At 36.1% G+C, this 16,430-nt stretch overlaps 1 protein-coding gene across 1 annotated transcript; it reads right to left on the reverse strand.

The window, feature by feature from the left end:
• Positions 1-11,900: 11,900 nt before the first annotated feature.
• On the reverse strand, positions 11,901-14,941 carry LOC122082713 (probable WRKY transcription factor 2). Its single transcript, XM_042650444.1, has 4 exons — positions 14,383-14,941; positions 13,254-14,152; positions 12,983-13,141; positions 11,901-12,836 (listed from the first exon to the last, which is right to left on the reverse strand). Exons 1-4 carry the CDS (start codon positions 14,440-14,442, stop codon positions 12,125-12,127), a joined length of 1,830 nt encoding a protein of 609 aa, XP_042506378.1. The 5' UTR covers positions 14,443-14,941; the 3' UTR covers positions 11,901-12,124.
• Positions 14,942-16,430: the final 1,489 nt, after the last annotated feature.

Here is a 16,430-nt window from a genome sequence, read left to right on the forward strand (position 1 = left end):
AAAAGAAAGTAATCCTGTGTAATGCTCTTATGGTATAATCCATGTAGATTCATGCCCTTTCAAAAAGGAAGGAATGAGAAGACTTCCCCCGCAAGAAGGATTTTCAACAGCCTAAAAGGGAGCTCTATTCCTATTACCCTGCCACCACCCTAAGGGGAAAGAGTAACCATCTTAGAGCATGATACGATCTTGGTGGATCTTATATATAGGGGCTTAGTGATGCTTCTTAATTTAATTGGCAAGAGAACAATTGTTTCTTTTTTTCTTATTCATGTCCTACTGATTGCTAACTTGAGTGTCAGAGAGTCCCCCAAAGCCTACTCCAAGATTCTCTCGATTTGTTTGATCTCACAGGATGACATGTACTATTTGAGTCAGTTTTCGTTGGCAACACTATATTACTTAGAAATTGATAAAAGTAATCTGAAAGATCCCCAGGGCCATAAGCATTTTTCTATAAAAAAAAAGGTTACTTCGTTTATACTAACATCAAGGAAGACAATGGAAATCTCAAGCTTAATGGGAAAGCTTCACCATGATTCAAGTTGAAAAAACCAAGTCTCAGAAGCGTTATGAAAAAGAAGACTCCCCTAGATATTGGATTTTTCTTTTTTATTTTGCAATCCTCGTAATCTTATATTGTAATGTCTCTCATAATTTTAAATCCCAATAAAAAACCACTAAAGGCCAAAAAAGATAAATCTCTGAACTTAGGAGGCTAAAAATTTAAGTTAAAATCTGTTGAGACAACATTTTAAGGCAACATTTTTGTTGTCTATGGTCATCCGTTCCCCAATAGAGACTCTACTAAAAAGGATAAGACGCCCACATCTTGGAGGAGACATCCTATGAAAATTGAAAAAATATGTTAAGAATTAGTTCGAGTGCGTCCACATTAGAAGAATTTGTTTGTGTGTTAAACAGGCTTCCACATAACCATGCAGATGCCTGGCCAGTGTTTTTGGTTGAATATGAGGTTTCTATTTCATAACACCTTTGACATATATGAAGGGAACTTTTGGACATTCAAACAAAATTGTTACAAAATTGTTGATGAGATTTTAACCGAGTATTCATTTCAATGTTTGAGTTTAAAGGTTTGTGAGAGATTTGTTTTTTTCTTTGCCAGTCAACTTCTTATAGAGTTTGTACTTGTTATCTCACTTTCATAAAATTTTTGTTTGTGGAGGTTTGGCAACATAAGAAGTGTCACATAGTGATATTATCATTTGTTTTGGTGTAACCCTAGAAAACAACTTTGGGTTTGTATTCCAGCCATGGAAAAACTACAAGTTGTAAGAGTTAAATTTCTATCTAGAGTAGTAATTAAGAGTAGTGAAAATTCAAGAGCATGTGTAGCCTTGGTACTGTATGTAGGAATTTTCCCAAACCACTGTAAACCCTTTGTCTTTCTTGCATCATTTATCTTATCCCCCTTATCACTGCTTGAGTGTGTGTGAGAGTTCAAATCTTGAATAGATTCCACATTTATAAGAAAAAGATTTTTTTTTTAACTCCCCGTCTAATCTTTCACTTTTAGAATTTCACGAGCACGGATCCTCTCCTGAACCATGACCTCCTCCAACAATTTCACACCATCCATTGGATATGGATTTCACACTCAGAGGTAGCCGCCACACTCCTTAGATGGTGTAAGATTGTTGCAGGAGGTCATGGTCTAGGAGAGGATCTGGCCTCAAATTCCACCTCTCCGATTCTAACACCTTCCTAGGTGGAACTTGACTAAGGATTGACCACATGTTTAAACAAGTCAAAGAGGTCTAGAATACCCTTGAATACCACTAGGAGAGTTGGTCAAGTCACCCGCCTAAAAATATGCCCAAAACTGGTACTATACTAAACCTACGAGCTTAAGAGAATGACCTTAGGGTCGACTACCATAATGGGAGGTGCAATAGAAGCAATCCAATAGCTAAGGGTCTGGACCTCAAAGGACAAGGGTAAATCACAAGATGGTCAAGGTTGATTGCTAAATCACTGAGGTTGACCACGAGATCAAATTTATGAAAAAAAAGTATATGTATCTTCACTTAGCACTTGGTAGTGGATGCATATGGAGAAAGGATTGAACCACTATAAAATATTGTCTTCCTGTGTATTTGTTGATTTTTTCCTTATAGTACTTGAGAAACATAAAAAAAAAAAAAAAAGGTGAGCAAAGGACATTGATATCCAATTCACCCTCTCTTGGTTTATCAAACAACGCGGCCTAGTATCTTATAGACTGATATATAAGTTGTTGGCATCATTCGTTGGCACACTAAAACTCATGATACTTAACTGCTACAATAATGATCAATCACAAATTATTATTGAGAATCTTATTCTTACACAACCGGCAGTAATCCATTCAAAATTTTCACTTAATCCAGTCTAATGTACACGCATATGTATACTTACTCTTGCATATGGAATCACTATTATTGAGATCACTTACTATGAAAATCATATGAACATAATGCCTAGTTCTATGCCTAGTTGTGAACAATTTAAGGTATAAACCTAGAAGCAACCCAATGCCCAACAAAATCATGCAAATTAATTATAAAAAAAAAATAAAGAAATAATGATCCTCTTGCGTGTATTTATTCCTAGACATAGCAATTACGAAAAGTCCGTATACCCACATGCTGAAGATGCTCACACTCTAGCAGCAAAGGCAATGCTTCTTCTTCTTTTCTATCTCTTTCAATGCATATGGTGATGGCATTGAGAACATTGAGGCTACCAACAATAAAAATGAAAATGATGGCACAGGCACCGATGGGAAAAATCAACCTATTAACAGATAGGGATAGGCTAATCCACTTTTTTATGGACTGGTTGGGATTTGGGAGCTTGAGGACACTGTTAGTGTCAAAACTACCTCTTCATCTTCAAAATCCATATTTGTTTAGACAAGAAGAATGTATAATTTATTTTCTTATATGTGCCAATTGACCATTGATTAGGTTCCATTATGGAAACCCAATATTTAATTTGATTGCCAATTAACTTGGATTCTATTAAAGATACCCACCATATTAGTTTGATTACAAATAGGGAAGATTTCTCCCTAACTGATTGGCCTACTTTAATGAAAGATGGGCATTGTGTTATTAAAGGAGAGTATGTCCCCCTTGTATGGCTATGTACTAATCTCACCCATTAGAGAAATACATTGAAAAAATACTAAAGGGAGAGACCTACCTCCATTGAAGAAGAAAGAATGTTGATCATTTGTACAAAGATGGCATCAATGGTTACATGAAGCTCTGCTAAAAACAACACGTCATCGAATGTGAACGGTATGTCATTTATCATTTCTTGTATTGAAACGGTTCATGGTGTATTGGCAAGATCCTTATTATGATTCAAGAATTATTATGTTATAAATTCCATCAGTGGTATCAGAGCTTGGGTTTGCTAATAGGTTATAGATATTTTTAAATTTAAGATCAACCATGAAAGTATTTTTTATTAGAAAAAATTTTAATTATTTATTGTTAGGTGAACGCCATTAAAGAGACTAAAATCAACCATGTCATAAGTTGAAATCAGCCATTAAAGAGGTTGTAATAATCCGTTAAGGTTCTATTTATATGATTTGGGTTGAGATTGAGATGTGAATTTTTCTATCATAATACATATTTGGTTGGATTTTAACCCTTTTAATGATATGAATATTAAACTTTTTTTTTTTTAATAGTGATGGATTGAATTACTATTCATTTTCTTTTTTAAGTTATTCATTTTCTTTTTTAAGTGATTCAGATATGGGCTTTAACTCATGTAATGTTTAATTCAAATAAAAAAGACTTAAATCCATTACTGCAGCTCATTAAGCTCAATAGCTCATTAAGGGGTTTATTTGATCCAAGACCAAATTATATTGGACCAAACCAAATCAAATCAATTTTTTAATCGAAACTAGATTGAATAAAATATTTTTGGACTGAACCAAATTAGGACGACCCAAACCCGACCCGTCAACCTGGATTTTTGACTCATCAGGTTGATCGACGACCCATCGGAATCTGACAGCCGCCGTTCAACTTTCTGATGTTAACCGAAATATTTTGACGATATTCTGTTTTGTATTTTTTTTAATTATATAAAATGAAATAGAAATTAGTCTATAAATCTAGTTGTTTTGATTTATATCTATTTCTATTTCGGTTTATTGAAACAATTTTCTGTTTTTGTTTTGTAATAGTATTTTGTTTCTGTTTCTGTTCTTTATGTCATAATTAACATGTTTTTCTATTTATTTTGTATTCTATTTATGGTAATATATGTTTTCTATTTTTGATTATAAAAACAAACATGTTTTTGTGATGAAACTTTAAGTAATAAGAAAACATATATTAGGAACATAAACTTAACCTTTTAGTAACGAAATTATTTATATGTCAGAATTATTAAATAACCGCTTCCGTTATGATTCTGTATTCATTTTAAATCTGTTTTTTTTATTCTGACTTCCCCTATGTTTGTTATTATGGGAGAACTTTAAGATAACATATTGATGACTCTAGTTGCACTAAACTTTGGGATACTTGAATTAATAGTTTAATGATGTCATAAATGATTAGATGTTGAAATTTTAGGGATAAAACTAAGAAAATTAATGATTCGATAGCTGCCAAAGCGGATCAATCATGAAAATTCAGAGTGACTGAACTAAAAATAACTGTATTTAAACATCATTAAATAAATGACATCATAAAATCCTATTTTAAGGCATTAATGACATTCATATCGTTGAGAAGAGTGGGAGTATCCAAAGGTACACACTTCTCTCAATTGTGTCGAATTTAACTGTTAGCCTTAAAAATAAATAAAATTTTATCCCATAAATATTACAATTAGTTTAGGATATTAGGTCATGCAATTAGGTTGAACAGGAATATCCAAAGGTACGCGTTTTGGTTGTGATGGTCACAACTGTTGACCATAAACATAACTGTGATAACATCAAATTAAAGATAATTTTTTAGAACATTGTGATAAACCATTAGCCCAACAATTGAGACAAGATAGGAGTGTCCAAAGGCACACATCTTTGCTTGATTGTTTGGATAGATTTCTAGTTCTATAGGTGATTTCCAACACCTGTTGAGTGAACCACTAGCATATTACTTTTTTTATCCTAAAGGATAGATTGTACTAATGTTATAGGTTGCTCTTTCTAGAATTATAATCCTAGTATTATTGCAATTCAAAGCATTATTGATATATAAGCAGGTATTTATGTTTTCTTTCAGAATGACTATCACCTATGCCTATCCCTAATTCTGTCCCCATCCTTACTGGCTCAAACTTCTCGGATTGGTACTATCTAACTGTTGTCAATCATTACTACTATTTGCGCACTAAGAAGCCAGTTGATCTCACTGATAAGAGTACTACAGATGAGATGAGTCTTCATGAGAAGTGGACCCGATCAAACTAGTTGTGCCTTTTGTTTATCAAGAAAACAATTGGAAAGGTTATCAAAGGATCGATCCTTGACTCTAATGATGCAAAGATATATCTGGTGTCTATTGAAAAGCGGTTCTCTACCGTAGAAAAGTCTCTTGCAAACACACTCTTAGCCAAATTGGTGAACATGAAATATAATGGCAGCAGTGGCATAGTTGATCACATCTGTGAAATGGTAAATTTATCTGCACAACTAGCCAAGATGGAGCAAATACTGAATGAACCTTTCCTAGTTAGGTTGATCATTCAATCTCTTCCTCAGAAGTTTGAACCATTCAAGATCTACTACAACACAAATAATGATAAATGGGATTTGAGTGAGCTTTAGAGCAAGTGCGTTCAGGAGGAATAGAGTTTGAAGCAAGCAGGAGGACAAATGGCTAACATGGTGTTACATAAACGTAAGAAGCGAAAGAACTTTAAAGCTACACCAAAGAAGTAGACATCCAATCCACCTACTGACAATAAGAATTCTTGCAAAGTGAAATGTTTCTTCTACAAGGAGGGACATCTAAGGACTGTCCGAAACATTGAGACTAATTCGAAAAGAAGGGTAATAGTTCTATCCTAGATTGTTTTCAAACCAATCTCATTGACGTTCCTTGTAATACATGGTGGATTGATTCTGGTGCAACTATGCATATATCGAATTCCATGCAGAAATTCTTTTCAACTCGGAGTCCAAGTCCCAGTGAGAGTATCTTCTATATAGGCAATCAGATGGGATCTGAAGTTCGAGCAGTCGGCACGTATAGACTCATAATGGATACCGGATACCAGCTGGACTTATTGGACACTCTCTCTGTCCCCTCTATTTCTAGAAATCTTGTTTCTTTATTAAAATTTGATTCTGAGGATTACGACTTTATGTTTGAGAATAATGTTTTTAAAGTTTATAAAGATAATAATCCAGTATTTACTAGATATTTATGCGATGGTCTTTATAGATTTAATTTGGATTCCGATTTTAAAAATTCTTAGCTTACCCTGCATGTGAATATTGGAACTAAATGTAAATCCAATAATAATGTTTTCTCAACCTTGTGGCATAGACGTCTAGGTCATATTTCTAGACCTAGGATGGAGAAGTTAGTGAAGGATACTGGGTACCAGCTGAACTTATTGGACACTCTCTATGTCCCCTCTATTTCTAGAAATCTTATTTCTTTATTAAAACTTGATTATGAGGGTTATGGTTTTATGTTTGGAAATAATGTTTTTAAAGTTTATAAAGACAATAATCTAGTATTTACTAGAAATTTATGCGATGGTCTTTATATATTTCATTTAGATTCCGATTTTGAAAATTCTTTGCTTACCCTGCATGTGAATTCTTTTTAATGTTGGAACTAAATGTAAATCCAACAATAATATTTTCTCAACCTTGTGGCATAGACGTCTAGGTCATATTTCTAGACCTAGGATGGAGAAGTTAGTGAAGGAAGGTGTATTTTCTATTTTTGACTTCACTGACTTTGGTACTTGTATAGATTGCACAAAAGGTAAGCAATCTAGGACAAATAAAGTTACTGCCACAATGAGTGATACATTGTTAGGATTAATTCATACAGATATTTACGAACCAATTGACCACTGCATTAATGGTGAGACGTATTTTATCACCTTTATTGATGATTACTTACGGTATTGTTACATCTACTTATTGAAGGAAAAGTCTGAAAGCATAAATATCTTTGAGACATTTTGTGTCGAAGTCGAAAACATGTTGGACAAAAAGATCAAGATCGTGAGATTTGATAGAGGGGGTGAGTATTACGATAGACATACAAACCTAGGGCAAGTTGAGGGACTGTTTGCCTGTTTCTTCAAATCGAAGGGTATCACTCCCCAGTATACACATCCTGGTACACCTGAATAAAATGGAGTTGCAGAAAGGTGTAATCATACCTATAAGAATATGATTCGCAATATGATCAAAAACTCATCACTGTCTGAGTTTATGTGGGGCGACACTTTGAAAACAACTGTGTATATCTTGAATCGAGTTCCCAATAAGTCAATTTCTAAAACTCTTTATTAGTTATGGATGGGAAAGATACCCAGTTTGAGACACTTACACGTATGGGGGTGTCCAGCTGAAGCCAGATTGTATAATCCATATGAAAGGAAACTCGATCCTAGGAACATTATTGCCAATGGTCAAAGGGATTCAAGTTCTATGCGCCCAAGCATAGTACTAGGTTTGTGGAAACTTCAACAACTAGATTCTTAAAGGATGGTGACATTAGTGGGAGTGTTGAACCATGTAATGTGGTTTTTGAGGAGCTCCAGGTTACACTTCCAACTTCTGTACATTATGATGACATTATTATTCCATAAATTACCATTGGTAATTATTTTGTAGAACAACAAACTACAGAGGATGTACCACTCCATGAGGACATTGTCACCGAGAACATTGTGGATTTACCTCCACCTCACCCGGAAGTACAAGGTAGACCTCAGAGACTAAGGAGGTTTGCTATTTCGGATGATTGTATAGTGTATCACCAAGAGTCTGAATTTGGTATTGGAATCAAGGATGACCCCTTAATTTTTCCACAAGCTATGAATGATAATATTCTAATAAATAGGTAGATTCCATGAAAGACGAGATAAAATCCATGAGTGACAATAAAGTCTGGGAGCTCGTTGAACTACCTTCGAGATCGAAAGTGATTGGTTGTAAATGAGATTTAAGACCAAGCATGATTCGAAGGGTAAAGTTGAACGGCATAAAAACAGATTAGTCACGAAAGGTTTCACTCAGAAGGAAGACATTGACTACCATGAGACCTTTTCTCATGTTTCTAAGGACTCACTTAGGATCATTTTAGCATTGGTGGCTCATTATTTCCTAGAGCTTCACCAGATGGATGTGAAGACGGCATTCTTGAATGGAGATTTAGAGAAAGAAGTCTACATGAATCAACCAAAAGGATTTAGTGTACAAGGAAAGGAAAGTCTAGTGTGCAAATTAAAGAAATCAATCTATGGACTTAAACAAGCTTCTAGACATTGGTACTTAAAGTTCAACCACATCATTATGTCTTTCGGATTTGTAGAGAACACTTCTGACAAGTTTATATTCATGGTCCTGTATGTAGATGATATTTTGCTTGCCAACAATAATCTTGGTTTGTTAAAAGATGCGAAAACATTCCTCTCTGAGAACTTTGAAATGAAGTATATGGGCTTGGCATCTTTTGTTATTGGCATCGAGATATTTCAAGATAGATCTCGCCGGCTGGTTGGGCTATCGCAGAGAGCCTACATTGATAAAGTTCTTGAGAGAGATGGTATGAAGACTTGCAGATCTAGTGTTGCTCTCGTGATTAAAGGTGATAAGTTTAGTTTGAGCCAGTGTCCGCAGAATGATTTGGAGTGAGAATGGATGAAAGATATTTCCTATTCTTTAGCTGTGGGAAGTCTTATGTATGCCATGACTTGTACTCGTCTAGATATTATCTTTGCAATTGGGATGCTAGGCAGATACGTTAGTAATTCTGGTATAGATCACTGGGTGGCTGCCAAGAAGGTGATATGTTATTTACAAAGAACGAAAGACTAGATGCTTACTTACAGAGCAACTGATCAGTTGGAAGTGATTGGTTATTCAGACTTTGATTTTGCCGATTGCCTCGATAGCAGAAAGTCTACATCTGGTTATGTCTTTCTACTTGCTGGTGGGGCAATTTCTTGGAATTTCAAGAAATAGACTTGTGTCTCTACTTCTACCATGGAAGTAGAGTTCGTTGCATGCTTTGAGGTCACATCAATGGCGATTTGGTTATGGAATTTTATCTTTGGGCTTTAAGTTGTCGACTCCATCATAAAGCCGCTGAGACTTTTCTGTGACCGTTGTGTACTACTCCAAGAATGACAAGCATTCTAGCAAAGCTAAGCATATTGGAGTGTAGTACAACTTTGTGAAGAAAGCTGTTCAGGAACAGAAGGTATTTGTATCTCATATAAAGAGAAGTCTGATGATTGCAGATCCGTTGACCAAGGAAATGGTGCCTAAGCTCTTTGTAGATCTTGAATCTGATATGGGTCTTACTAGAGTTTGATGTATTGGTCATGTTTTATTATAGACACCCTCTATTATTTGTTATGATCATATTTATGGATGTTCTTGATCATTTTTTATTTCTATCTTTGTGTATATAATTATTGCAATATGAATGAGATATTATTGTTTGGACCGTTTATTATTTGTTTCCCTACTTAAGAACATGTTTGGGTGGGATTGTTGATACTGTGATTGTGGAAGGGAGTGTGTCGACTGATAAATGATGTATAACCGTCATGGTTCTTATCAATAGTTTCATTCGAGGTATTATTGAATGCAACCAAGGATGGGGTGTTTTGTTAAAGTGGCCACATCGAGTTGTTTTCTAAAATTGTTGGAATCCAAGAATTGTTGTTTTAACAAACAAATCTTTTAACTTGTTTTTCATAAATAAAACTTGGGTTGTTGTGAATTGGTTAAATGGTTAAAGTGCGAGATTGTATGATTTATTTCCTTATATGTCCCAATTGACCATTGATTCGGTTCCGTTATGGAAACTCAATATTTGATTTGATTGCCAATTAACTTGGATTCTATTTAGGATACCCACCATATTAATTTGGCTGCAAATAAGGAAGATTGTTCTCTAATTGATTGACCTACCTTAATAGGAGATGGGCATTGTGTTATTAAAGAAGATTAGGTCCCCCTTTGTATGGTTACGTAGTAATCTCACCCATTAGAGAAATGCATTGAGAAAAATATTAAGGGTTTGCTCTCTAATTGATTGGTCTACCTTAATAGGAGATGAGCATTGTGTTATTAAAGGAGACTAGGTCCCCCCTTGTATGGTTACATACTAATCTAACCCATTAGAGAAATGCATTGAGAAAATACTAAGGGGCGAAACCTACTTCCATTGAAGAAGAAAGAAAGTTAATCATTCGTGCAAGGATGGCATCAATGGCTGCGTCAAGCTTTGTTGGAAACAACACGTCATCGACCGTGAATGGTATGTCGTTTCTCATTTTTTGTATTGAAATGGTTCATGATGTATTGGCAAGATCCTTATTATGATTTAGGAATTATTATATTATAAATTCTATCAAAAAAAAGCATGTGCACTTAAAAAGCTAGCATACAAGACAATAACAGTGATTTAGAATAAGATAAGAGGCATTAGAGTGAAGAAATAATAATAATAATAATAATAATAATAATAATAATAATAATAATAATAATAACACCCAATTAGCAATAAGGTAAATAGAAGGGTTCAAGTCTTGCTATGAGCTATGAAGGTGGATTATTATTCTTTCAACCCAATGAGGTAGTCGAGTTCGCAAGGTACTTTCGCCTCAGGAAGTGTGTGTTCGACTCCTCTTAACTCATTGGGGCCACTCACACAAGGGTGTTTAATGCTTTTCACTACTTTCAGTGAAAGTTGAATGATTCTCATTCAACCTTGGTATGATCCTATCCATGTGATTGTGGGGTTAGTATGGACCCACGGGACTAGTCAGGCCACAGGCCTGGATAACCGTCTTTAACCAAAAAAAAAATAATAATAATAATAAAAGGACAAAGATCGATTATTGTTCTACAAAAAAAGAAAAGAAAAAGACAGATGGACAAGGGTTCCCTAAAGATATAGCATTTTTTTTTTTTATAAGCATTTCCTTTATTTTAATGTTGGATTGGAAAAAATTAAAGGTTTTATATAGCAGAATTTAAAAGGACGGGAAAATCTTTATGCCCTAGAGGTGGTTCATTGAGTTGTGCAAGAAGGCTCTTTTTTGGAAAGACTGACAGCTATGGTTTTTTTTTCTTTTTATTTTTATGAACTACTGACAGCTACGATCTGGTTTGCTTTTAAAAATGCCAAACCTCGACACATCCAAGCCAGTTTGTCTAGCAAGACCACATGATCATCCGAGGTCAGGTTTCAGGTTGAACCTGAGTCAAAACCAAACCGGTTTGTCTACACCTGAAAATCCCAGTTCAGGTTGTCATTGCCAATTCAAGACCTCTAAATGTGGCTGGCAGAAAAAGGCAACACACCCTTTTGGATGGATGGGCAGGTTATCAAGGTATCAGCCTGTGCAAGGTTTCTTTTATCCAATCTTTACCATGAGATATGAAGAACTCCATTTAGACTGGAGCTTGACACTTGAGTCGGGAAGAACAAGGCCTAATTGGCTAATATAGGGTTGATGTGATACAGAGGATCTGGAAGGTATCAAGAAGTCTGTTCAATTCAGTGGGCAGCCAAAACAAGGGGATGGGGACAGAAGCCTCAACTGCTCAAAAATAAATAAATAAATAAAGTGTATGTCGTCTTGTTCAAACTTCATACTAGCATATAATAATGGGAACACAAATACAAAATGCAGGGCTTATTGAATGGCAAGAAAAAAATATATATGTTATCATTTAAAATCTGAAGAAGTATTCCTTTGTATAGACCACCCAAACAAGGAATAATTACAGATACTTTATGCATTGAGTATCAAGACTCTTTATCATGACAACCAAAAGGCAAAAAAGGGACTACCTTCTCTTAAAATTTCTAAAAGACCCACGGAGTCCATCTCTGTGGGGAACACTCAGCTGGGAAGCACAATGTATTTACAATTGAAAACCTCCCATTATCTGGTGATATACAGAAGGCGACGCATTTGGAAGACGGTTAATGGATAAATGATTATCATAAACAGCATCATCTTTCTGCTCCTGTTTAGGCCTGAGGAATCTTGTGTCAGTCTCCTTAGGTTGCTGCATCCCAAGGAAAGGCTGAACCGGACCAATTGGCATTCCATGATTATTAAAATCAAAGCTGCTCAATGATGGGTTTCCAGGTCGAGGCATTGCAATTGGGAATTCTGGGATAACATGACCAATAGAAGCCGCTTGATTAGTGTCATTCTGGCTAGCATTTAGTCCAAAGGATCCATAAGAAAGTGTCTGGAAGGCTGGCAGCTTCATTTCATAACAAGCAGACGGCCCCAGCTTTATGTCGCCATGGATACCCCCCAGATAACTGGGTCTCAAGAATTCATTAGTGAATTCAGGTTTTCTCTCAAAGTGAGGTGCAAAATCATGAACTCGTGGTTCACTCTTTGGAAAATTGGTTCTTCCAGCTAATGTCAGAGTGGTTTGAGCATTAGGACCAGCTTGCAGATTTCCACTACTTGAGCTAACATGACTACTGTTTCTCGCCGCAGGTACTTCATGGTTGTGTTTTCCCTCATATGTTGTTATCACAGATTTGAGATCATGGGAGGCTCTTTCTACATGCTTCCTCACAGAGCATCCAGCACTAGTGCATTTATAGTAGCTCCTGGGACAGTTTCAAATCAACAAGAATGTCTAAAAGGAAAAGACGAGAGGTTGCAAAGAGACTCATGGAAGGAACCGAATATATGTCGTGTGCAGCTGGAAGCAAAAAAAATATAAATAACAGTTGAACTGCAGGAAGACTAATACCTGGGGTTTGGATTTCCTTTAACTACTTTCTGCCCATACTTGCGCCAGCGGTATCCATCATCAAGTATGTCCACTTCACTGTCTGTTTGGACAACAACTCTTGGCTCCCGAACAGCTCGAGAAGCCAAATTTGTATCAATCAAACAGCTCTCTTTCTTTCTGCAATGATGAGTCGACGCATAATATAAGCCAAGTTTAGTGTCAAAGACAGTCAACACCAAAGCATTAAATAACCAGAGAATAACTATAATGAAAAATGTGAGGAAAGTACCTTCTTTTTGACTCAGACTCCTCATCATCACCGTCATTGTCAACTGATATGCTGCCTTGAGTGGCTCTATCATCATCCTCTTCATGACTAGCGAGTGTGGACGAGAACTCTGGAGTATCTGCGGATTCCAGCATACCTAGCTGTTTCCCTTGCGCAGTTGAAAGTGGATCAGAAAGTTCAGTTACAACAGATGTCGATGATGTCCTCTCTAAACCATCAGTCTTCCAATCTGAACCAACTTTGTTATCCTTGGGCCCCTGAGAAACACTTTTCCAAATTGAACTTTCTTCCACTTTGACGAAAGTCCCAGACCCCTCACCTGTCTCTGATATTTCACCGAGTGGAAATGCCGATCCAACTGCTGATCGACGACTAGGCTGAGGTTTTTGGTGATTATGAGCACCCTTGTAAATAATTTCTGTTATTTGACCATCATGAGAACGTTCTACCTTTTTCTTCACCTGACAATTTGGATGCGTGCACTTGTAGTAGCTCCGAGGATATTCACTACCTTTCACCTGTTTCTGCCCATATTTTCTCCAATTGTATCCATCTTCTGATGGCTTTCCCATTCCCATTGGAGGATATCCTTTCTGGTCCCCTTCTAGAATTTGCTGTGACCCAGTATCGTCTCCCGGTAGAGTTTCCTCCAGTAGAGGAGCTTGATCACTAGCAACACCACAATTGCCAGTTTGCACAGCAAAACACTTACCATTTTCGATCATGATGTTAGAAACTTCAATATCGGAAGGAGAATCAGTAGTATAGCTCTTTGACATGGCTTGTTTCAGAAAACCATTTTGACATTCAAAGTCCATGTTTGGCTGCACGAGCACAGGAGGTTGGTGGCTGACACCGGTCATTTCCAGATTCCGAGCTTGATTGGAAGATGAAGCCACCTAATCAAATAAAACACACCAAGCAAATGAACTCTTTGATTCATTGATATGTTTCATATTGTAATTTGATACATGTAACTACATGAGTGAATTCCGACAGAAAGACTAAGCAACAGGAAAATGGTTCATTTAAATACTGAAGTTATCACAAGGACATTGATTTCCATGTAAAACTTTATCTTAATTTTATATCAGTCTTGGTGGATAGCACGATCGAAGCCACCAATTACCTGATTTTCTGAGCCAAGAGGACATGACAAACTGACAGGTTTCACATGAGACTTGAACATGAATGAGGAATCAACCTCTTCGCACTTTTCCTTATTAGTACCAGAAGCTAATGGAATAAAAATTGGATTTTCATTACTTGGAGGCAACGAAAAAGTTCCAGTAGTTGGAGATGGCTGAGCCTACAACCCAAAGAAACAGATAAATAATTAAAAAGGAGCAACATCTAATGGTTACAAAGCAGAGTTTTACAGATCCAGTATCAAATGCAAAGTTTCAAGGACTTGATGACGATGATTAATTCAAAAGGCTTCTTTGTTCCTCAAAAGATCCATGCTTGTTACAGAAAAAATAAGCAACAAAATCAAAAGAAGCTAGTTAAACTACATCTGTGGCAAATATGAGCTCGTATTTATTGTTTTGAAGATTTCCAGGCAACATATGCACAGTACATCCTTAGGAACAGTATAAAGATATGTTGCATAACAAAGGCTGCCGAAATTAAAGGATATAGAATATCTACAGGCAAATTATACAAAATATAACCATTGGAACAATAAAAATATAAGCTATGTAACAAAGACATGATTATTTTAAATTTTTTGGCCGTATTGACATGTACCAACACAAAGGTAATGGCTACAAAAGTTTATTGCTTTATAAAAAGAGGGAAAAGAAGATGGAGGAAGGGAGGAGAAAAAACCCACATCAAAAGCATAACTACATGAATTGTCATTTGAAATACGAAAGATGTAGATGCAAAAAAAAAGAAGCCATTAGAGAATGATCACAACGATTTCAGGCTGTGCCCACAAAACCAGAAGAAAATTTGCTACTTGACCACAAGGTTATCACAGACCACCATGTGACTCCTTCAGCCATATACCATCTCCTCAGTCACAGGTCATCACCAACAAAGAGACGGCAGCCCAAATCACCTTATTTGATTGATTGGAAATGAAGTAACACAAGATTGGAGGCAGCAGTGCAACAACAAGCATAATTACCAAAATTCAGGAAGTAACTGCAAAGAATATAAATAGAACTCCAACAGCCATAATAACCAGGACTACAAAGGTTATTATAAAACTTACAGCAATCCATGCTAACTGGTTGGTAGAGCTTCATAAAACAACCCTACTATTGATGAGTCAATTCAGAAGCAACAATCGACTTCCTGAGTGCTTTATTTCAAAATTATTGCATGGATCCTCCAGAAAGAACTTATACCAAGGCTGACAAGGCTGCTCAACCCAAGGAAAAATAAAACCTCTTCCTTTCCTATTATCCTCGCCAATTATAACAGTGTGAAGATTTCACCCAAAAATTTAAGATCCGTTTAATCTATAGACATTATCTTCATCAAGCTTTGAAAACATTCGCAGGAAAGGCAAGCAACAAAGAAGATGGTGAAGAGTAGAAAGTCATCAGATTCGAATTTTGTTTTGAAAAGTCCAGACTTGCTATACTGGCCACTATTTTGCCAACTAGCCACCAGCCCTACTTAGCCCAAACTCCAAAAAAATTTCATTCAATGTCTCACCTGTTTGTATCAAGTTATGAATTTCTTCAATTGTCAGTAAACCATCATCTCTATACATTGTACACCACCTTCAATTATTCGAAATGGGGTGTTTGATTGTACAGGTTAGAAGAAATTTTACATTTCTTTCCAAAAAAATACGAGGAGCAGGAGAGAAGACCCAAGGAAAATACAAGCCTTCAAAGGTGATCAGACATTAATGTATATTCATAAAAAGAAGCATGGTCGAATTCCAAAATGAAAGAACAGAAGAACAGAACAGGACAGCCGGTAAAAAGCATGTAGGGTTATATTATTTGGATTGACAACAGCTTTTTGTTCAAGATCCTTGCATTACTCTCTCTTGGTATCTTGAAGTTAACAAATGGCCACAAATTCATACACAGGGCAACGTTGATGTCTAAGCAGAAAGAGAGTCATTTGGAAATCATTCTATTTTCTTTCTACTGGTACGGCCGAGACCAACAGAGAGCTTCCAATAACCATTCAAGGTCCCATTATGGAGCA

This window comes from Macadamia integrifolia, chromosome 6 (assembly GCF_013358625.1).
Source record: "Macadamia integrifolia cultivar HAES 741 chromosome 6, SCU_Mint_v3, whole genome shotgun sequence".
Lineage (NCBI taxonomy): Eukaryota > Viridiplantae > Streptophyta > Magnoliopsida > Proteales > Proteaceae > Macadamia > Macadamia integrifolia.